Source organism: Myxozyma melibiosi (genome assembly GCF_037950935.1).
Source record: "Myxozyma melibiosi strain Phaff 52-87 chromosome Unknown BZA70scaffold_12, whole genome shotgun sequence".
Taxonomy (NCBI): domain Eukaryota; kingdom Fungi; phylum Ascomycota; class Lipomycetes; order Lipomycetales; family Lipomycetaceae; genus Myxozyma; species Myxozyma melibiosi.
In genome coordinates this window covers 283,943-304,803 of record NW_027042926.1, presented here as the reverse complement: position 1 = coordinate 304,803, position 20,861 = coordinate 283,943, and the positions used below count along the sequence as shown (strand labels likewise).

General features: G+C 51.8%; 8 protein-coding genes across 8 annotated transcripts; 3 read left to right on the top strand and 5 right to left on the bottom strand.

Annotated features, from left to right (window-relative positions):
• Positions 1-668: 668 nt before the first annotated feature.
• Positions 669-4,079, bottom strand: BZA70DRAFT_78437 (uncharacterized protein). The gene is made up of 3 exons (XM_064915402.1): positions 2,906-4,079; positions 1,461-2,849; positions 669-1,401 (listed from the first exon to the last, which is right to left on the bottom strand). Exons 1-3 carry the CDS (start codon positions 3,806-3,808, stop codon positions 844-846), a joined length of 2,850 nt encoding a protein of 949 aa, XP_064766407.1. The 5' UTR covers positions 3,809-4,079; the 3' UTR covers positions 669-843.
• A 272-nt stretch (positions 4,080-4,351) lies between these two features.
• Positions 4,352-6,880, bottom strand: BZA70DRAFT_241342 (OPT oligopeptide transporter protein-domain-containing protein; the record flags this gene model as incomplete). Its single annotated transcript, XM_064910529.1, has 1 exon — positions 4,352-6,880. The coding sequence occupies one exon, from the start codon at positions 6,878-6,880 to the stop codon at positions 4,352-4,354; it is 2,529 nt and encodes an 842-aa protein (XP_064766406.1).
• A 1,946-nt stretch (positions 6,881-8,826) lies between these two features.
• BZA70DRAFT_283531 (pseudouridine synthase) lies at positions 8,827-10,788 on the top strand. Its single transcript, XM_064913451.1, has 3 exons — positions 8,827-9,350; positions 9,401-9,530; positions 9,589-10,788. The coding sequence occupies exons 1-3, from the start codon at positions 8,953-8,955 to the stop codon at positions 10,750-10,752; spliced, it is 1,692 nt and encodes a 563-aa protein (XP_064766405.1). The 5' UTR covers positions 8,827-8,952; the 3' UTR covers positions 10,753-10,788.
• A 134-nt stretch (positions 10,789-10,922) lies between these two features.
• On the top strand, positions 10,923-12,384 carry BZA70DRAFT_283529 (uncharacterized protein). Its single transcript, XM_064913450.1, has 2 exons — positions 10,923-11,783; positions 11,843-12,384. Exons 1-2 carry the CDS (start codon positions 11,133-11,135, stop codon positions 12,050-12,052), a joined length of 861 nt encoding a protein of 286 aa, XP_064766404.1. The 5' UTR covers positions 10,923-11,132; the 3' UTR covers positions 12,053-12,384.
• On the bottom strand, positions 12,358-13,867 carry BZA70DRAFT_283528 (40S ribosomal protein S0). The gene is given in 4 exon segments (XM_064913449.1): positions 12,358-12,390; positions 12,402-13,355; positions 13,424-13,494; positions 13,712-13,867. 3 exon segments carry the CDS (start codon positions 13,799-13,801, stop codon positions 12,725-12,727), a joined length of 792 nt encoding a protein of 263 aa, XP_064766403.1. The 5' UTR covers positions 13,802-13,867; the 3' UTR covers positions 12,358-12,390; positions 12,402-12,724.
• A 112-nt stretch (positions 13,868-13,979) lies between these two features.
• On the top strand, positions 13,980-14,991 carry BZA70DRAFT_283525 (GPI-GlcNAc transferase complex, PIG-H component-domain-containing protein). Its single transcript, XM_064913448.1, has 2 exons — positions 13,980-14,648; positions 14,701-14,991. Exons 1-2 carry the CDS (start codon positions 14,091-14,093, stop codon positions 14,824-14,826), a joined length of 684 nt encoding a protein of 227 aa, XP_064766402.1. The 5' UTR covers positions 13,980-14,090; the 3' UTR covers positions 14,827-14,991.
• On the bottom strand, positions 14,992-18,628 carry BZA70DRAFT_283521 (uncharacterized protein). Its single transcript, XM_064913447.1, has 5 exons — positions 18,405-18,628; positions 18,253-18,309; positions 18,181-18,195; positions 18,029-18,124; positions 14,992-17,970 (listed from the first exon to the last, which is right to left on the bottom strand). Exons 1-5 carry the CDS (start codon positions 18,423-18,425, stop codon positions 15,229-15,231), a joined length of 2,931 nt encoding a protein of 976 aa, XP_064766401.1. The 5' UTR covers positions 18,426-18,628; the 3' UTR covers positions 14,992-15,228.
• A 101-nt stretch (positions 18,629-18,729) lies between these two features.
• On the bottom strand, positions 18,730-20,798 carry BZA70DRAFT_283519 (S-adenosylmethionine decarboxylase). The gene is made up of 3 exons (XM_064913446.1): positions 20,601-20,798; positions 20,212-20,540; positions 18,730-20,134 (listed from the first exon to the last, which is right to left on the bottom strand). Exons 2-3 carry the CDS (start codon positions 20,333-20,335, stop codon positions 19,008-19,010), a joined length of 1,251 nt encoding a protein of 416 aa, XP_064766400.1. The 5' UTR covers positions 20,336-20,540; positions 20,601-20,798; the 3' UTR covers positions 18,730-19,007.
• Positions 20,799-20,861: the final 63 nt, after the last annotated feature.

Here is a 20,861-nt window from a genome sequence, read left to right as displayed (position 1 = left end):
AAGCAAGAACTGGCAGACAGCGCAGGAAGATCAAAAGTGGACAAAGAGCAGTGATCGTCGGCACGAGCCCTATCGATTAACGCATTGCGCACGCAATTATACCCAATGCGTATGAGGGATTTGTACTTATCATACCCGCCTCCCTATTTCTCAAGCCCAACACTCATCTCTTTGTTATTATAACTTCTCAATTATCAATCTGACAAAAGCATAAGCAGATCTTTTATTCAAATATCTGAACATTAAGAAAACTGACCGATGGGTAGCTCACAATCGTATCTACGCACTATCGCCCCGTAATCAGCTAATCGGCACGTGCCTAATCTCATAACCCTCTCCCGCCCCGCCCCCCTCCGTACCTGGCCGCCCGGCCACGCCGCTGCCGACACCCTAATTTCTCTCGGCAGCCAAGTCATGGTCGAACAGTCTCTGATCTCGGCAGGTGGAGATGGACAGCGACAGCTGATAGCAACCCTATTTTCGATACGTCTCATAGACGGGTGGAGTTGGATCAGATAAGGCGTGGATCAGGAGAGATCAAAGCCTACGACTAGTCTTTGCACTAGATAACTCTCAGCTTTTTGTATTTACACGGCCCTTCAAAACACACTGAATACCCAAACACAACAATCAAAACAAAACATATAGTATATGAAACTCCATCTCGATCTTCTTTTCCCGAGAATATCACAAATTGCACATGGACATGGATAAAACAAACGACTGGAGAAACGCCTTCCCAAGGACAGAACACAGCACGAAAGCAAAAGCAAAAAGAAATACATAAAATAAAGAAAAGGGCATTGCACAGGATCTACCTAACCAGAGAGAAACTACTACTCTCTAATAAACCCTCCGCAGTATCTCACGCAACTTTGCACTCTCCAGCATCGCAAGCGGGACATCCCTTCCTCCCGAATAAAAGAACTTTTTCAGCGTCTGAAGCCACTGATTCACCACATCTGTTTTCTCCTTCTCAATCAAGTTTTCGTCCGGATCGGTGACCGCGTCGAGCAAGATGTTTAACGCTTCGATGCATTCGTCCCACACCGTGAGCATCATCCGCTGCGAAAGCCGTTTGCCTACTTGGGCTGTGATTGTCGCGAAGCTGAGTTCGAGATAATTCAAAAGCGACGAGATTGCTTCTTTCTTGACGTCAAAGTCTTCGGCTTCAGACGAGTCTAGCAGATTATCGAGCGATAGAACTCGGTAGATAGTACCAAACATCTGCTCGGAGGTACCTTGGATCAATATCGTTTCCAGATTATTGATTTCCGATATCAAACTGTCAAACATTTCGGACGGGTTCTTGCTATCTTTCGTCAACTGCATCCGTAACCGAACAAGCCCGTGAGCTGAGTCCTCCTCGAGCCCATGGGGTTGCATCGCCAGATGATAGTCCTATATACCATCATTAGCGAACACCTCACGCATATAAAATGCAAAGAAAAGAAACATACCCAAGCTTCATAAAAGAAACTATCTCGAACATCAACATCAACAAACTTCGACTCCTCCTCCACCAACGTCTCATCAGCAAGATGCTCGACCAACCGCATCGTAAACATATAAACCTCAGTATCCCTAGGAAACCTCAGCTCAAACTCCTCGTTCCACACAAACGCCGCCGCGCTGATCGTCGACAGAGGCCGCGTCTGCACAGTCCGCGTCTGGCCAGAGTCGGCGTCTTTAGTCTCGATCGAGATATGGACCGCGCGACAGCCGGCTGAGATAATATAGTTCTCAAGCTCGAGGATCTTGAACTTCAGGCAGTAATCGGGACTGATCAGATGCCCAATTTCTTCGGTTTCGGCTTCTAAGACAGAGGTCATAAACCGATCTCTCAGTAAGTCTCGCGTTTCTTGTAGACTCTCATTCAAAAATCTCAGATTTGAGAATTTAACCCGCACTTCCAGCGGTATACTGTAGAAATCCGCGTCCGAATCCTGCACGTTCAGATCCGCAGAAAACGACAATCGCAGGTAATCCAAATACGCGCGCACAGGCGCCGCAAAGTCGCGAATCACGGCGTCATAGAAAGCGGCTAGCTGGATCTCGACCGGCCAGTTCAGAGACTGCACGAGCGACAGCCTGCTTCTCCATATCCGGTCGATCTCCATCACGCGCGCACTGTACGAGGCCTGGTCGTCGATCGGAAGAAATGAGTCTTGACGGAAGTTTGTAGAGAGATGTAATGAAGAGGGCCCGGATCTGATGGACTTTAGAATGACAGGGTATAGTTCAGTTTCGATGCCCGAAGGGTCAGTTTCTTCGGATAGCATTTTCTGAATCTGTCGGAGCTCGCAGGCTGAATAGTAAAACCGAGAAAGCTCCTCAAGCTGCTCGGTTTCCTCCTCTGGACTTCTCCCCTTGAGCATCGAGTTCTTGAGAATCTCCCAAGACGTCTCTGAAGCAGCCAGAACAAACTCCGATGACGCCACGCGGGAGATATCCAACGATTCAGACCATCGCAAGAGATTTACACTGCCGTGCATCTTTGGCATTGAGTAGTCGCGACAAACCTGTCGCAGCCACAGAATCTCATTTTCTAGTACACCATTGATGAGCGCAAGCGCGGGCCATAAGCCGTCCTCGGACGCGGACGCGATCGACTCGCTAAAGTGACGACGGACCGCACCGCGTATGTGTTTTTCCATCGTGGTAATCGTCTCAGAAAACGGAACTCCATGGAGCGCGAAATATGCATCGGAGAAGAGATAGAGGTCAAACATTGCGAGGATTTCGGCAATGTCGATAGGTTCGAGGTTTGAGATTTTGTCGAGCTCTTTTGTCAGCCTGGCCAGAAATAAGTCGTATATAGCCATCAGACATTCACGGTAGAGGTTTTGCTGTATTCAGTCAGCAAATAATCCACAACAAGAAAAGCATGCAGAGGGACGCTCACGTTAGATATCGTCCATGGCTCATGGGCCATAGTATATGTAGTTAGCGGTTCGAAGCTGATCAGTCTAAACATATTCAAAAACGCAGCCATAGGCATAGCACGCCCAATAACTAGATCCAACGACGCGCGCAGTGTAAGCACATCTCTAGTCGCTTTTCCGACCCGCCAACGCAAAAACAGCGTGTTGAGCAAATCCCTTGACTCTTCGGATAGGATCGAGATCGCTCGTCTGGAAAGTGGATCCATCACGTCCGCGTGCTGTTCTGACTTTGTCTTGAGCAAGAACGACGAGATATCTCGCGATAAACACTTCTTGAGCACTAGGAAGTATATCGTCGACGGATTTTCTGGAATGAACACAAGCGAGTGCTTGGCCGAATTCGACGGAAGGATCTGTAGGCCGCCCTGAACGATCCCCAGGATGATCTGATTGATCGCCGAGATTTCGAACCGGCACCATGTCTTGAAATCCTTTTCCGAAGAAAACTCGCTTGCAGAAGGGCGCGTGGCCGTCCGCATGCACTCGAGGAGGAACTTCAAGTCGTTGATGTACTCTGCCGGCGTGACTGTTCTCAACAGGGCATAAACGTCGCGCTCGACCCGGCTTTCGGGAAGATTATATATCTCGGCAATCAGCGGCACAAACGGATAGTCGTTGGGTTTGTTGTTGTGGGTGCCGGTGGAGGAAGGCAGATTCGGCGTGGTTTGGAAAGTAAGACTGCTGATCTTGATCAGGTAATTGTACGTCTCGTCAGGCACGAACGACGAGCGCGACGGCGACGATTCAATCCGTATCTTCGCCACCGAGTCCGACAGCGCATCTAACTGCGGCCGCGCCCGACTATCGAACGAGTTCCGCGCCCGCGACGACCACGAATCCTGCGATCGGTGCTTGGAAGCCATTGCGTGGATAGGGCAGGTCTGTGTCTCTGATTTACAGCAACACTAAAGTGGCAGCAGCGTCTGAGCTTCTCCCTGTTGTGTCTCGCCGTAGGCACCACTTTCGCATTGTCCTTGGTCCACTCGCCGATCTGTGTCCGCAGCAGATCTCTGCAGTGGGGGGTGCAAGCTGAGCGTGAGAATGGTGATTTGGCAGACCCGAGGCAGCACTGAGCTGCGTGAAAGTGCTAATTCAAAGGCCTAAAGCATTGATACCCGACGTTCGCACCCAGATTAAATCGAACCGGTCCATGACGTCACGTGTACCTTGAGCTCCTCGATGCTGCAAAGTAGTTGATCTGCTGTTCGTGATTGTTAATTTGGAGGTCTTGGATAGTAGAATGGTGGAAATTATAAGCTATTATATGGGATATACAGCGAGGTAGTCAGATCTGGCCGAGAGACAAAGACTGGTAATATTAAGCACGACATTTACGAACTATAGGAGCAAATAAAACACACCCAACATCACATAGCAAATTATCGCAGAACCACGACTGCCAAAGCTCAAGGATAGTGACCAGGAGCAGGCCCAAAGTAACCAACCTCAGGAACCGGTAGACGCGAGACCTGACCTATTCCAGCCTCGATGCCAGAGTACAGCACGGTCAAACCCCACCAAACGACGTCCTTCGGGTGATATTGAACGGAGAAGAAGATGATGATGACCGAGAACGCAAGACCGGCGCCCAGGGCGGATGAGAGCAGGTAGTTGTACTTCTCCCACCAGGCCAGGTACTTGCGACGGATGTAGTACATAAACACAAATGACATGTACAGACCAGGGATGTAGTATGAGATGTTGTACGCGCCAAAGATAGTCATCCCGCCAATGACAAGCAGCGGGTGGAACGATCTAAAGTACCGGAAGAAATACTTTCGTGCGAAAAAGAACGGGATCGTGATGAGCGCTCCGATGAGGAAGCACCAAGGCAAGATCGGGTACAGTCCATCAAACATCTTCTTGGGTCCCAGAATTCCAAACATGATCGACGCAGAGAAAAAGCTGTAAGCACTCGGACAGGTAAACGACTCTGTCTGCAGCTGCGAGCAAAAGTCCGTGACGTGGCCCATCTGCCAGTTCAGCACTCCAATACTGACAATCGCAGCGAGCAAAGTGGCAAGAATCTGTCCGCGGAAAACCGCTCGCGGAGGTACCTTGGTATAATGTGCCGCCTTCTGGTCAGAGATATAGGTAGCAGCCTGGCCGTCAATCATTACACCGTACGCCTTGAGTGTCATCAGCGCGTTGGGGTTTCCAGGGTACATCTTTCCTGAGATAAGCTCGGTGATGATATTGAGACCCATGGATACACCCGTGGTCGCATTGAGCAACGTGACCGGTACCAAAAACACCATGTTGATAAACATAATCAGAATAAGTCCTCCGACAGAGGTCTGCGTGGGATAGACAGTGAGACACACGACCGCGAATATGAACGAGATCAGCAGGACGACTAGAAACCACCAATCCGGAACCTCTTTGTGCTTGCGCATGTACTCCGAGAACGGGTCTGTGAACTGGGCATACATCGATCGCGAGCGGTCTTTGACTGCTTGATAAAAGTCGACAAACGCGCTCGCCATGCTTCTCCAATAGTTGAGTCCAGTCCAAACCAGCAGAGCTGGGTAAAGGGCAAACACAGAGCCGTAGGAAATCAAGAATCCGGCGGAGAAGAAGGCAGGAGAGTATTGCTGGTAGAGAGATTCGTCGAACGTGCCGTTTTGGGATAACACCATCGAGACGTCAAATGCATCCATGGTGTTGGAGACCACCGTGTTGGTATTGATAGGCATGTAGGCCGTCCAGCGATAGTTGGAGTAGTACATGCCAATGATGATAAGGGTACCAAGAGCTGTCCCAATAAAGTAATTGACGAACGAGAAGAACGGTAAAACAAGCGGCGAACTGTAGCCAATAACACCCCAGTCAAAGCTAGGAATCGGGTTGATTCCCATGCCCATTGAAATACCGGTGATTGCAACAAGATTGAAGTTATTCGGCGCGATCCAGGTCATCCAGTCAAACTCGCTAAGAGCAGGAAAGAGGTAGTCTGGGATCCAGGCCCACAGGAACGAAGCGGCAAAGACGATGAAGAAGAACTTGACCCCGGAAATCTTCCAGCCGTTGGCGATCTCGTTCTTGCGGTTCGACACTAGAGCGCGGTTCATAGCAAGACTAGGAAGGACGATAGGCCAAAGAGCTTTGATGGGGTAAACAGCCAGACGGCGCATGAGACCGGCGTAGCCAAAGCCCATGAACTGACTTGAGAGTACCAAGAGGAACTGGTAGCCGATGCTGACCCAGGTACTTCCATAGAAGAGGTCTAGTTTCTGGACAATGATGTTTGCCTGGGTAACGTAGGGAGTCGTCATGCCGGCATTGATTGCGATAGTGCAGAACATTTGCTCTTTGAAGGACCAAGGGCCAGGATTGGCTGAGACTCGAGTTCCAAAGACAGTGAAGCCAACGTCAGGAAGAAACTCGAGGACTCTCGCGGTGAAGTAAATTAGAAGCTGCATGATGTCGGTCGTGAGGGTGATCTGGGGAAGACGCGAGCTGAAGAATTGGTTGACACCAGAGCCGACGATGGTCCAGACGACTAGGATGACATAGGCACGGAGAGACTCGACCGGTACATCTTCCTCGTCATCAATAGACGCAATTGAGCGAACTTCGGGGTAGGGAGAGAAGAACTTGATGAGAGCGGCTTCGACTTTTGCGTCGAATTCATAGACCTCGGCGTCAGCGGGGTACGCCTCGGGGCCCTGGAGGATGAGCTGGATCTTGGCCATTGCCTCTTCGGAGAAGTTCATGTCATCTTTATGATAGTCTGCGGCGGTTCTGAGGATGTCAAGAGCCTGGTCGAGAGAGAGCTCGTCGATGCGACTGATTGCAAGCTTGACATCGTTGGCGGAAGCAACACGGTCGGTGAGGTCTTTTCTGTAGGAAGACTTTGAGAAGGAGGAGGTTTTCTCGTAGACACCGTCGTCGGTCGAGACCTGCTTTTCGTCTTCAGAGGAGAAGGAGTCCATGCTCTGAGAGGTGTTAGTGGATGACTATTATGAGAGAGATGGCATAGAAAGCATACCAGTTTCGCAAATTTCGAGATATATGTTGAGCAGTAGAGATGGATGAAGAGACAGAAGAGCAACAGCCAGCAAAGGACTACAACATGAGCACTACCCAGCAGTCTTATATATGGGGCATTCGCAGAACCAGGAGGTTCCGGATCTGTAGGTCTGAGACCGTGGAGGAAGAAAGCGGACCGGATAAAACGGTGCTAGGGAGTTAGCGTGAGCACATCTCGAACCACGTGGCGGGATGTCTCAAGCCAAGGAACGGATTAGGTGCAGAACCGAAGCGGTGGAGGCGAGGATCGTCGCGGGAGCGGTGCAAAGTGAGGCCGGGATTGGAGAATAAGGTGTGGATCCGGTGGGTGCGTTCGAGAGGAGGAGGGTTGGGAAGGTTGTTGATGGATGCCTCAATTCGATGTATCCAGAGTAGTGTTTGGTGAATTAGATATCAGATAGACAGAGAGGATATATCAGATCAGGAACAACAGAACAAGAGATCAACAGAACAAAAGAACAGCAGAATAACAGAATAACAGAACAAGAGATCAACAGAACAATAACAGAACAGCAGAACACCTCTCCACAACACTCAACATCACAGATTCACAAACCAAAGCCGATGTGAGCTCATATCGAACAAGGCGACGGACAATAGTAAGACCGCCGCTGCGAACAATGCGACTCCCCACGGCTCCTCTCCGACCGTTTTAAGCTTATGCTTGTTTTTGTTTTTGTTTACTGCCTCATTCTTTCTGTTATTTTGCGTGTTTGCAGTTTGTAGAGGAAAGAATGTGGGTGGTGTTGCTGTTGCTGTTGCTGTTGCTGCTGTTCTGTGGTTCGGAACTGGATCTGGTCGGCTGGTTGGGAAGTGAAGATCTCCCCACCACCCTGATCCTTCTCTGCTCGACAACCACCCCTTTTCTCCAAACAACTAAACTGCTCAGATTAGTACTCTCACTTCTGAGATCACATCCTGTCTGCCCGTATCACTGCGGGTTTCATGCACCCGCCAGAACCTCGCTTGTCTTGTGAAAACAACAATACTAACCGATCTGATAACCGTCTACAGTGCGCACCCCACGGACATGGATACAACCAGACGTAGACAAGCAGTCAAATCAACGCACGCTGTAGCCACGCTCAATCACCAAGAACGAGCAGGAGAAGCAGTAATAGGGACAGGCAGGACGAGTGATACACGCGTTGCTAGAGAAAGATGTATATATCATCAGCCTGGAGAAGCTTCGGTCTTCCTGCCGTCCTGCTGCTGCTTAGTTCGAGATCAACACCACAGCCTGACTTCTTCGGCATCGCCATGGCCGCATCTACAACCACCTCCCAAACAGCCGAACCGAAGCAGTCCGCATACCCGACCACCGGCACCGGCACCGACGACCTCAACAGCATCAACACCAACCCACTCTCAGACACACCGGCCCTCAACCGCAAGCTCTCTTCCCACCCCACAATCGCTCACCTCCTCTCTCTCAAACGGCACTCTTTCTCCCGCATCCGTCACTTGCTCGCTCGCGTACTGGCATCTCTGACGCCGACATGTGAGTTGACAGAGCCCCGCGGTGATTCAGCAAGTTGTCAGCGCCTGCTTGAAGATCATCGGGATCAGAAGTTTATAGATGCCCGGAATACCGTTATTCTCATCGGCGCGATGTTTGGGTCGAACCGGAAGGATGCAGTTTTCTAGTTGATTCAGTGATGAGAAGTGAATTAGTAGTTTCTTATACCCGCACTCACAGTACCATATGTATATTTGCAAATAGAATCTAAACTGTGTACTTATATCAATCAAAACACCTTTTCATCTCAACTAAACCTATCCAACCTCAAATCCAGTCTGATCAATAACCAAAAGCAGCGGTTGGGTAGAAGAATAAGGTTTAAAGGACCTTTGGGCTAGGGCTGAAATATTTTTGAGACCTGCAACTGCTCTGACAAAGAAGAAAGATCTGAATCCACACGTATTTGAGATATTCAACTCGTATGACTCGGTCTGACTGATACCAGACACTTTGATGCATAGGCTACGGTTGCCTGCTACACTCACAAGTCTTGGACGCGGATCGGAAGCATCATACATCTTACACCGCCGAGGTTCACCAGTTTCTGCATTCACAACTCCACTCTCTCACTCCCGACACTTCAAGCTCCAAGCTCAGAGCTACGCAAAGGCCCACGTTTACAAAGTATACGATCTAGAGCGGGAAGTAGCTACTGAGCGGAATCTTCGGGAACTAGACGAGAGATTCGCAGAGGTCGATAAAGAGCTTAAGGGACACACGAATATTACCCGCTGTGGTGCGCTTCTGCCTGACAGATTACGGTACAGGATGGATGAAATTACGCCAAAGGTGGATTACAAGTTTTGGACGAAGCGCGATCTAATTAATCGGATTGATGAGTTGGAACGACTGTAAGTTCTTTAGATTGATTTGAGTGGACATTTGCTGATCTCTTAAATAGCACAGAAACGTCGATTGCAGATTCGAGTCTCGAGGTCAACGTCAAAAAGAAGAAAATAAAGAAACAGGAAAAGGAATTTGACTTTAAAGCCCATCCGACCCGTCTGGTTGCTCTTCGGTTCGCATATCTAGTAAGTGTGTCGCACGCTCCCACTCCCTACGAACCTCTAGACTAACACCCCACCCCAGGGATGGAACTACAACGGTCTCAACGTCCAGTTTGACAAAACCCCTCTTCCAACAGTGGAAGGACTGATCCTGAAAGCCCTGGCGCGCTGCAGACTGATCGAGTCCGAAGTCGACCTCAAAGGCTGCGAATTCAGCCGCTGCGGCCGCACCGACAAGGGCGTGTCCGCGCTGGCGCAGGTCATCAGTCTCAAGATCCGGTCACGGCTCAGTCCCGAGGAGCAGCAGGACGAGGCTAATGACGATCGGGAGTTTCCGTACATCACACAGCTTAACCACGCGCTGCCGCCGGATATCAGGGTCTACCAGGTCTGTCTGCACCCGCCCGAGGGATTCGACGCGCGACATAGCTGCAGATCGCGGCACTACAAGTATTTTTTCGCCGCGCGGCCGGGAGAGTTGGATATCAATGCGATGAGCGAGGCAGCGCGGATGCTGGTCGGCACGCACGACTTTCGGAATTTCTGCAAGATCGATGGGTCGAAGCAGATGACCCATTTCTACAGAGAGATCTTATCTGCCTCGTTCAGCCATGTCAAGAGCGTGGCGTCGGCCGGGAACGACACCGAGCCTACGGATGTTTACGTGTTTGATCTGCACGGGACCGCGTTCTTGTGGCACCAAGTGCGCTGCATAATGGGCATCCTCTTCCTCGTCGGCCAACGCCTCGAGCAACCAGCCATCGTAGCGAACCTGCTCGACGTCGAGCGGTACCCGTGCAAGCCGATCTACGACATGGCCGACGACGTGCCGCTTGTGCTGTACGATTGCGAGTTTGACAGCGACGTGCGGTGGAAGACCGCGACCGATCTCGCGAACGGGCAGAGCGCGACGCCCGGCTCGACGATCGCGGACGTGTACGCGCTGTGGTACGATGGCGTGATTAAGAACGAGATGCAGCGCACGATGCGGAACGTGCTCGAGTCTGCTGTGCGTCTGCCGGAGCGCGCGGCGCTGAACCCGCGGCTTGCGGACCGGGTGCAGATTAACGTCGGAGACGGCTGGGGCAAGTGGCGGAGTGCGTATGAGCCGGTGGAGAAGCGCAAGGTGACGGACCACTTTGAGGTGCAGAACGAGCGGTACCGGAGTCGCAAGGTGCGTGTGGGCGAGCATGCAGAGGGCGAGCAGGCGGAAGGAGAGGAGAAGAGCGAGGCGGCCGCGGCGTGAGTCCAAATGTATATAGACTAGGTATAAGAACAGAACACGTCTTTGCCATCATATGAACTAGAAGAGCGGTGATCTCGAACACGTCCTCCCAGCCCGTAGCAGCGGCCGGAATTAAGATTACACAACAGCGTAGTCGCGAGCACGCGCGAACCCTAAGAACCGATGCGGATGATAGGCCTCGTCGACGATAGCAGCGATTGCCAAACAGCAGAAGCAGAAGAAGAGCAGCAGCAGAGTCCGTGCAGATAGAGACAGAAGAGAAGACAAGAAGTTGTTTATATTTAGTGTGAAAGAGAGAGTGTTTGTGTTTAATCAGAACTACGAGCAACACCGCCGAATCCACTCAGCAGCCCATCGCAACAGTTGCTCCAATCTCCAAAATGTCCGCCATTCCCGCCCCAACTCCTACCGAAACCGATCCTCTTCTTCCGCCTGACTCACAGCAGCAGCAGCAGCAAGGCCCCGGCACGTTCAGCACGCGGAGCTCATACTCACTACCCGCATTCTCGATGGGCTCGTCCTCGTCCACCGTCCCGTCCGACCGCCGGAGTATCAACTCGATCGACTCGCAAGAGTCCAAGGCGCATCTCGGCATGATCCGCCGCAACCTGGTGTCCTCGCGGTCGTCGATTCTCGCGCAGGTCGGCATCATCGGCATGTTCTTCTACGTCGTCTGGCGTATCATGACCAGCGACATCATCTTCTTCACCGGCCATCCTGCGCTCAACAACTTTGCCATCCTCATGCTCGTGCAGTCCATCATCCTCGTCCAGCCGACCGCGACCACGGCCGAGAAGCAGCTCGGCGCAATGGTCCACGGCTTGTTCAACCTCTTTGGAGCGATCTGCTACGTCATGGCCTTTGGCATCGTCTTCATCAACAAGACCAGTAACGGCGGCGCGCACATCCACTCCGCTCACGCGGCCGTCGGGCTGCTCACATATGTCATCCTCTTGGTCAATGTCATTATCGGATTCACGCAGTACTGGATGCCTGGAATCTACGGCAGCGTAACCCGAGCAAAAAGCTTGGTCAGTCCTCCCCCTCCCCTCCTCCTCCTCCATGTCTTCAACTAACACCCCCCGCACAGTACAAATACCACAGAGTACTAGGCTACATCGGCCTCTTCTTCTCCTTCCTCGCAACCGGCCTCGCAACAATCACCCCCTACAACAGAAACGTCCTCGGCATCCGCTTCCCGATCATCCTCGGCTTCATGATCGCTACCGCCCTCGGCCTCGCTATCCGTATCCGCCCGCACAAGTTCCAGGGTCTCAGGTTTAAGCTCCGTCGGAATTGATGATACTGCTCCGCAATAGACCGTTTTCTTTCTTTTTCTACTTTCCTATCCTTGGTTTGTTTTATATAAAGGCTGCATTATGAATCTTCTTCCTCTTCTCCCTCCTCTTCCTCTCCCTCCTCCTCTCTACTTTCCTCGGTGTTGTTTTATCTAGTATCCCATGCCATCTTTGGTTCTCTTTCCCTTTGGTTTTCTTTCTCTTACGCTTGTCCTTCTCTTTGCTTCTGCTGTTTGTTTGTGCTGTTTATTCTAGGGGCTGGTAATTCTTATGTATCTACGTTGCTTTCATTTTGGATAGTTCTTGGTTGTTTTTTTTGGATGATAATAAAGCTTTCCATAGTTACTACATCTACATCTACATCTACTCACTCACTTGTGGAAAGATATTTATATCTTCTTCATTCTAGATATTTCTTGTTTATTTTTGATGATAATAAAGCTTTCCATGCTAGATCTACAGATTCTCACTTGTGGAAAGATATTTATATTATATAATACAAACAAACAAAAAAACATAGCAGATCCCTTTTTTCATTTCTCCTTCTCACACATAATTCTTTCTTTTTCCAACCATCTCAATCTTCCAAAGCTTTTTATAAGATCGAGATCATCTTGGTTGCAGAAGGTTACTTTATTAATATTTGGTTTTTTTAACTCAAACTCCCCATATGCTTAGTCCCAGTCGCCGCTGACAGCCTCGCTGGTGATAGCAGTAGCGTCGAAGCCGGCAGCAGGGTTGGCAGCAGACACATCAACCGCCCACTCGTCCGCAACCTCGACAGCAGGAGCAGCCTCGATCTCCTTGGCCGGAGCAGCAATCTCGATGACCTCCTTCTCGGTCTCCTCGGGATCACGGTAGAAGTAGAGATCGACCATGACGCTCCAGGGCTCGGCGCGGGGAAGGTTACCTCTCAGTCTCAGGACTTCCCGGGCAAGCATCCACCAAATAAGACCGATGGAGTGTCGGCCCTTGTTGTTGCAAGGAATAGCGACATCAACAAACTCGGTAGGAGAGTCGGTGTCAGCAAGAGCAATCACGGGAATGTTGACGTACGAAGCCTCCTTGATGGCCTGCGCGTCGGTACGGGGGTCGGTCACGACAATGAGTCTGGGCTCCTTGAATGATCGGGTGATGTAGTTGGTGAAGGAACCAGGGGTGAATCTACCAGCAATAGCGGTAGCACCAATGTGCGAGGCAAACTTCAGAACGGCACGCTGACCATAGGGACGGGCAGAGACGACGACGATATCGGCGGGGTTGGGGATGGTGACCAAGATACGGGCGGCGAGGACGAGCTTCTCCCTGTGGTGCGATAGCTGTTAGTCGTCTGCAGCTCTTGTAAAACTTCGACTGCATTTAAAGTCACATACCAGGTCTTGCCGATGTTGATGAGGTTAACACCATCAGCACGAGTCTTGTAGACGTAGGGCTCCATGTGTGTCTGTTCAAAATTTCGTTAGAATAGCGCTCTTGCATTCAGTCTGCAGTCGGTCATGTCTGATGATGCAGGATCCTTCTCTATTCCCTTCTCTTGTTTCTCTTCCATTCCTTCTTTCACAACTCTTCTCCATCCCATCTCTCTCTCTCTCCATCCGTCCTCCCTGCACTCCCATCAACCGACCGACTTGCTGGACTCGAGGATCCCATATCTAACTGACCTGGAGGTTTTTGCTGCCGAGGTGGGCCTGGGCAGCGAGCAGGAGCTCAATGTCCTGCTGAGTAGGAGCGAGGGCGTTGGGAACAGACATATTTCGGATGATGTGTGGTGATGAAGCCGGTTGCTGCAATGAGAGGACGAACTGCTTTTCTCGATAGTCGAAAGCCTTCAAAGCCTCAGTCGCACTTTCTGACCGCGAAGCCTCGCTCGCCGGCGCTGGACGCGTGACTGCTTTCCCCTGAATGGTAGGGTTGTGCCCTAAGTGTATTATGTCACTTAGCTGTTGGTGATGAGTAACATATTGAGCCGCATATATCACGTGCTTTACATCCATCCCTCTATCTTCGCTCTATCGACAAGACACCACCCGCCATGCAGCGATGCCCCCGACCGCATCCGTGGTAACGACAGAAGGCGGTCTGACGGTGACGCGCGATGCGCCCGCGCCGACGACGGTCAGCTACACAATTACCAACCAGACGCGCGGCAGATCCGCCGGCGCGCTGCTCGTGCGCGCGTACCGGCTCGCATGTCTGGTCTTCTTCCTCGGCGCATGCGCGCACTCGCTCTCGCGGTTCAGGAGCGCGGTCGTCGGGCTGCCGTTTGGTGTCACTGTGCAGGTTTATGACCGCGTGCAAGTCACTGTTGCTTCGTCCACTTACTCTTTTCCAAACTATCTCCTCGTCATCCTCGCAATCTGCCTGTTCTGCTCATCATACATCTACCGAGGCTATGCGCAAGACTCGATCCTGGTGATGCACGACTTTGGCATCGAGCTCAAGAGCGCAGGCGCAATGCGCTTCTCGTCGTCTTCGCAGTTCATTCCTATCGAATTGATCCAGGACATCGTCATCAACGAAGGGTTTCGCGGCTTTGAAGTGATTTACTATCTCGCTGTCATCGTCAAAGGCCGGGGACGGTTGTTGGTGATCTTTCCTGTGAGTATCCCTCGTTCTCTTGGTTCTGAAGCTGAGCTAAATTGTTTGATAGAATACGCTGCCGAAAAGAAACGAGGTCGAGTACATCTGGCGCGACATCAGACGCTGCATGTACCAAACCCGAGTCTCCATGTCAGTCGACAAAGACGTCTACGCAAAGTACGAGGTCACCTACTAATCCCTCTCTCTGTACTTTTACTTTCATCACACTATCATTCTTTGTAAAATTTGTGTACTTCTCGGCCTGGCGTTATCGATCGTTTCCTAGTAAACAGCAATCTGTACAATATTCGTGTTGCATTAGCTACTATCCTCATATTTGCATCGTTACTTGAATACATCTTCGTTAAATGAAAATCTCTATATATGTACAGTAAAGAAGAGTCAGCGAATGTACTCATTAAGCCATTATGTTGAAAACGAATAAGAAATAACAATAAACAATAAACAATAAACAAAGTAATTATGTAGTAGAAGTATACTGACAAAAGCAATAAATAAAACAGAAATCATGGAGCGCCAGTAAATAAAATAAAATAAAACCAGACAAAAAGAAAGCAATAATAAATTAATCAAAAGGCTATATGCCCTTCGCATCCGCCAACTGCTTCAGGCTCTGATAATGCCTCTCGAGCACCATCCGCGCGCCCTTCGAGACCCTCGAGATTCTCTCCGAAGATGCCTTCGCGTCTGTAGCAGCGGCCAAGGACGTGTTCCCAGCGTTGCCGGTCGTCGAGTTGTCCAGTACTTCTTTTATCCATTCCAGGTTTTTCTTAAAGTACCCTTTCTTGTAATACAAGTGCTCAATCACACTCGCAAACTCCTCGACCGGGTTCTCGAGCGCGTACAGCACAAACCCGCGAGAAAGCACAAACGTCCGCTGCGAGTACAGCTCCGCCGAGACCGCGGACTCGTCCGTGTTTATCATTGCGTCGTACCCGGCCTCGTTGAAGTACGGAGTGTTGTTCAGCACCAACGCTTGCAAGCTAACCAGCAGCTGCAGAATCGTGCTCGTCTCCGGACTCCAGACCTCTGTCGACTGTTCGCCAGGCCACGTGCCCAGAAGCGACAGACAGATCTTGCCGTCTTCGTACAGGTTCGGGTTCACGCGCCCGGCACCGTTCGTGTTCCAGCTGTGGAAAAAACACTCGGGTGGTTCTTTGGGGAACGAGGATTTAATGTACATATCAAACATAAACGGCGCCATCTCGTACGGCGTCTGCGCAGGGCCGATGATTAGAACCCGGTAGAGATCGAGTCTGCTCGCGTATGTGCGCACGTAGATTCCTTCCGGCAGAGAAGTCTGTAGGATCTTGCGCTCTCGTGCAAGTCGGCGGTGGTTCAGAGACGCGGGCTCTTGAGATGCGAAATGGTGGTCGTCCCCGGGCATGCTGTCGATGATCAAAAACCGACTAAGCTCGCCGTCCTCGTCTTCATCCTCATCAGCCGCGGGTCCAGAAATCTCCACCTCCTCAATCTTCCCAACTGCCTTTCCATTCTGCGTGGCTTCAGTCACAAGCACCTTAGTCGGTGGCTCGGACGACGAACCCGGCGACTCTAAATCTTCGTGCCCTTCATACGCACTGTCAAACTCCAGATCCTCATCATCCTCGTCTTCCCAGCTCGATCCGTCATCCGTAATTTGCTCGCCGTCAGGGTATCGCGTGGTAGCTTCACCAGCAACCATCAACCGCCTAGTCTCGCTGGCGTCCTGCGTGCCATCATGAAGATAGTCAATCTCATCCTCGTCCATGTCGATCTCAGAGTCGATATACGACCCATCGTAATCAATATCGGCGTCCTCATCTTCCTCCTCGTCCTCAGGCAAGCCGATTATAGCAGTCGCCGGATACTCCACGTCTTTTGGTGGATCAAAGAATCCCAGCCGAACAATCACAGTCCCGTCCAAATTCAGCCGAACGATCTGGCCGTACCAATCGCACACAGACTGCGCTGCATCCCGAGCGGTCAACTCTGCAGACCTCCGACCTCCTCCTCCCGCGCCTCCTTCAGTCTCGCTCGTAGGACTCTGCGGACCAGATCCCGTGCGCAGAATCGATCGCGCAAGCTGGGTTAGTTGGTTATTCCCCTGCGTCAGAATCGCGCGCGCAAACGCCGACATCATACCCCCGCCTTGCTCCAAGATCGAAGTCCGACCAGACTCGGGTTGCAGAAAGGGAGCATGCGGGAGGTAAACGTAATCGCCGATGCCGTAGCTGATCAAGGAGTGCGGCGCAAGTTCGTAGTAACTGACTTCCTCCTCGACATCAGACAGATTCTCGGGCGTGAGATTGTTTGTATCCTTGAACCAGCGGACTTTAGCAGACTGCTCCTTGGTCTCGACCGACTGCGCGACACCAATGTGCGTATAATCCAGCTCGATGTCGACGTCCTCCGCCGGCTGCTTTTTCGACGGATCCTTCCGCCCGACAAACTCGCCCGGCCATATATCGTGGTCGTCAGCAAGCACGTACGGCGCCAGATTTTTCGAGTCTTCGACGGTCTCTGTCAGATCCTGCCACCTGACCTTCACCTTTGTGTGTGTCTCGGAAATAATCAGAGTGTTTACGTCGAACCCGCCGTACCGTTCTCTTCCTAGCCGCGTGAGACCATACTTTGCGAACGCGTCGGGGCCGTTCTTTAGGACCACGCGGTCGCCCACTGTCCAGTTTCCATAGTCCATCATGTCGAGGTATACCTTGAACTTGCTGTAGTCCGCATCCTCGACGTCTATAAAGTCTTCGATGCCCTCCGGCAGCCACCGCAGCGTCAGACTCTGGACTTCAGATCTCAAAACTGTCCCCGCAGGAGGCACCAAGGGGTCATAAGCGCCGTAGATCCACTGTCCTCTGCGGATGTTTTCGCGAGAAGTGACGACCGTCTGATGCGGGAACGGGACCTCAGTCGGCGCAGCTATCAGCGCGGGAGCGATCCCTCTAGTTGGGGCGACCTGGGACGCAGTCGCGGGAACCACGACTTCCAGATCCGAGGCCTCGTTGACCCAGACCGTACCACCATTAGGCTGCCTTATCGCCGTCCGGTACAAGGCATTGACGACCTCGCCCAGTCTCTCGCCGTCGCTGATGAGCTGGCCTTGTTCGGGGTATATGTACAGCTGGAGCTCATCGCCGGGGACGTCGTGCACGACCTGGTTTGTGAGAGTATGCTGGAGCGAGACGGTCATTGAGACCTCGAGCACGATGCCGGACTGGGACGAGCGGCCGACGTATCTGGTGATATCGCCGCAGGAAAAGGTGCGGTCGACGAGGCGGAGAGCAGCGTCGGGGATGGCGCGTCGACCGAGGGTTTCTGCGACGATGGTCTGCACGAGTAGATAAGATGAGTTAAAGATCTGGTTTGAGTTGTAAGGGAGGACTTACCCAGCCACGAGGAGGCAGGCCGTTGTTGCGGTAGTGCTGGACTATTTCCGGAGGTCCATCGATCTGATCATCATCGTATGGGTAGTCGCGATAGACCTTTACAACAACTTATTAGACACGATCACTATGAATACAATACCACTAGATCTTACATCATGCCAGGTTTTCTGTTGTCGCAGGTCGTTAGTAATGAATCAGCTATGAACAACGGATGAGATGCTTACCTCCACGATTCCGATGTTGTTCGCGTCATTGGTATAAACGGTATCCTCAGCATAAAACTAGCACGTCAAACCCACGTCAGCATCCAAACAATAATCTGATACCGTCACGCGGCACTGTAGACCAGCAACGAGATTAAGAACAGGTGTCATACCAGAGGTCCATTCGTCGACATCTGAACAACAATGCGCACGTTATTTCCGCAGCCTTCCGCAGCCAGAGAAATCAAGGACGAATAATAAAAACAAAAGCAAATAAACCAGAGATCCGACTGTCTGGATTCGAAACCACTGGACTGCAATAGCAAACAGCAGAAGAAGAAGAGAAAGAAAGAACGAAGCGCAGATGGATTTCAGAGTTGGTTTTGGCGCCGCTAATTTTGCAAAAGCCGATTGAAACCTTCGTGGTGGATGACCCACCGTCTACTCTCTGCGCTTTTTGTATATATTTTAATGGCAAGCATTTACTTTACAACTGTATAGTAGAATATAGATTTCTTTTGTGTATTCGATTATTATCTACTCTTCACAATTAATCGCCTTTTTGCGTCTCAGCCCTGGTCGTGTAGTGAGAGCGTACATTACAGAGAAACACGGCAATTCTTTTATAAAACCATATGCATGAAGCAAAAAACAATCCCGATAAAATCAAAGCAAGGAAAAGCACAATTCAACCTCCCTTATATTGTGTGGAGGATATTGAAAACTGGAATACAGGATGTAAAGCAAATAATAGTAGCAGAGGTACAGTAGCAAGCTCAACGCGCATTCTTCTCAAACGCCAAAAACACCAAATCGTACTCGTCAAGCTCGTACACTATTCTATCAGACCGCGTGTAGCCCGGGATCTCGGACGGCTTCACGCCCTTGATGCTCGCCTCTGCAAAACTGTGCTTGGTACCACGCGTCTCGAACATGGTCACGCTGAAGTGCGAGGGACCAAAGATGTTGATGACGTAGTTGACCACGTCCAAGGGGTTCATCTTGGACACCGACGAGGGCACGTTGGACTCGAACGAGGCGTACGAGAAGCCTGATTCGGGCGTGACGTGGACGGTGAAGTAGTTGTGGGTTTTGTCGGTGAGGCCGTTGGCCGAGTATCCGCAGGGCGAGAACGAGAACGAGTCGATGCGGGAAGACGGGTAGAGTTTTCCGAGGCCGCACTTTGCGGTGACTTCTGAGCCCGCGACGTGGCCGGGATCGAGGTCGTCCGAGGCCACGCTGGACGAGCCAGAGTCCGAGGCGGTGTCGGGCACGAGACGGTCGTTGTAGAACTGCGCGGCCTTCTTCTCGTCGAGGCCGGTCATGAGGATCTCGAGCGTCTCGTCCTCGAATCGTCCGTCGGCGGGCGGCACGGGAGCGAAGGACGACCCGATCTTGATATCGGACGGAGAAGCATCGCGCTTCGCAGAGTAGAGGTACCAGTGGTGATCAGAGTTCATACGGCCGACCATGTATGCGGATCCGTTGCTGAAGTGGGCGTCGAGGATCTTGACCTCCTCCTTCCATGAGCGATGAGGGTGCAGCTGGCGATCCGGGAACATGAAGTTTTTGCGGGAGTAAAAGACATGCCAAGGCTCGAGGCCCTGCGGGTATCCGGCCTCGTCGCGGGCGATCTCGAGAAGACGGGGCAGGCCGTTGAGCAAGGTTGTGGTTCCGCAGGTCTTGAGGATGAGTTTGTGGGGGAAGACAAACATGGCGGACTCGGAGAGTAGGTAGGCGTCGACCTCTTCGGTGCCGATGACGGAGAGCACTTTGCAGTGCACGAGATCGAGCATGTCTTCCCAGAGGCTGCGGTCGACTGATTTGAGGCCGGTGCGGACCATGGAGGCGGGAAGACGGAAGGAGTCGGGCGCGAACCAGACTTCGAGGAGTTTTTCGGGCCCTGTGGGATCAAAGATGGGTTAGCAGAGGTTTTCGCCGAAAGAGGAAGGATGGGTAGAGGAAGACAGAGAGACATACCCTCGAAGGCGTTGGTGGAGTCGAGAGTGACGGAGGCCTCGTGGTTGACCGAGTAGGAGTTGTCGATCTGGTGAGCCGGGTTGTGGTCCTGGTCGGAGGAGTGGATGGCGATGGGCGAGACCATGGCGGGCGAGCGAGCAGTTGAGGCAGGCGGGCGGGCGGGCAGGCAGCGGAGTGGTTACCGGTCTTCCAGAGAGAGGTCGTGAGGTGGTGGACGACGCTGCAGGGAATCGGGCAACCGCAGAGGTGCGGAGATCAGGAGGGTCGGAGGAGGAGGAGCAGAGAGCGGAGCAGAGAGCAGGAAGAGGGAATCTGGATGTTATCTGGGTCTGTGAGGGCGGTTAGAGAGAGCCTGAAGAGAGCTACGAGCACCGCGACTGCGCACTCACTTTGGCGGGCAGGGAAATCGACGCAGAAGCTCCTTATCCATACAGAATACTGCAGAGGAAGTGGTGAAGGTGCAGGCAGCAGTTGCGGCGAAGGGCGGGTGTCGTGTGAGAAGAGCAGCGTCGATGTTCCTCGAGGCGGTTTTCAAATTTTCCGAGAACCGCGTGGAATCAGCCACCGCCCCAGCCACATTGAGCCACGCACAGCCACCTGCGTACATCTGCTATTACGGCTGTTGTTGCTGTTATTGTATTGTGTTGTTG

Bases quoted from the DNA above. Each gene is read 5' to 3' on its own strand.
- BZA70DRAFT_283528 (XM_064913449.1), bottom strand. From the start codon at position 13,801: ATGTCTGTTCCCAACGCCCTCGCTCCTACTCAGCAGGACATTGAGCTC. The intron at 13,495-13,711 runs GTCAGTTAGATA...AATTTTGAACAG, and splicing joins TCGGCAGCAAAAACCTCCAG to ACACACATGGAGCCCTACGT. The intron at 13,356-13,423 runs GTATGTGACTTT...ATCGCACCACAG, and splicing joins ATCAACATCGGCAAGACCTG to GGAGAAGCTCGTCCTCGCCG.
- BZA70DRAFT_78437 (XM_064915402.1), bottom strand. From the start codon at position 3,808: ATGGCTTCCAAGCACCGATCGCAGGATTCGTGGTCGTCGCGGGCGCGG. The intron at 2,850-2,905 runs GTGAGCGTCCCT...GACTGAATACAG, and splicing joins AGCCATGGACGATATCTAAC to CAAAACCTCTACCGTGAATG. The intron at 1,402-1,460 runs GTATGTTTCTTT...GATGGTATATAG, and splicing joins GTTTCTTTTATGAAGCTTGG to GACTATCATCTGGCGATGCA.
- BZA70DRAFT_283531 (XM_064913451.1), top strand. From the start codon at position 8,953: ATGCATAGGCTACGGTTGCCTGCTACACTCACAAGTCTTGGACGCGGA. The intron at 9,351-9,400 runs GTAAGTTCTTTA...TCTCTTAAATAG, and splicing joins ATTGATGAGTTGGAACGACT to CACAGAAACGTCGATTGCAG. The intron at 9,531-9,588 runs GTAAGTGTGTCG...ACCCCACCCCAG, and splicing joins CTCTTCGGTTCGCATATCTA to GGATGGAACTACAACGGTCT.
- BZA70DRAFT_283519 (XM_064913446.1), bottom strand. From the start codon at position 20,335: ATGGTCTCGCCCATCGCCATCCACTCCTCCGACCAGGACCACAACCCG. The intron at 20,135-20,211 runs GTATGTCTCTCT...TTGATCCCACAG, and splicing joins CTCCACCAACGCCTTCGAGG to GGCCCGAAAAACTCCTCGAA.
- BZA70DRAFT_283521 (XM_064913447.1), bottom strand. From the start codon at position 18,425: ATGTCGACGAATGGACCTCTG. The intron at 18,310-18,404 runs GTATGACACCTG...TTGACGTGCTAG, and splicing joins TGTCGACGAATGGACCTCTG to TTTTATGCTGAGGATACCGT. The intron at 17,971-18,028 runs GTAAGTCCTCCC...CTACTCGTGCAG, and splicing joins GCCTGCCTCCTCGTGGCTGG to ACCATCGTCGCAGAAACCCT.
- BZA70DRAFT_283525 (XM_064913448.1), top strand. From the start codon at position 14,091: ATGCCCCCGACCGCATCCGTGGTAACGACAGAAGGCGGTCTGACGGTG. The intron at 14,649-14,700 runs GTGAGTATCCCT...ATTGTTTGATAG, and splicing joins GGTTGTTGGTGATCTTTCCT to AATACGCTGCCGAAAAGAAA.
- BZA70DRAFT_283529 (XM_064913450.1), top strand. From the start codon at position 11,133: ATGTCCGCCATTCCCGCCCCAACTCCTACCGAAACCGATCCTCTTCTT. The intron at 11,784-11,842 runs GTCAGTCCTCCC...CCCCCCGCACAG, and splicing joins TAACCCGAGCAAAAAGCTTG to TACAAATACCACAGAGTACT.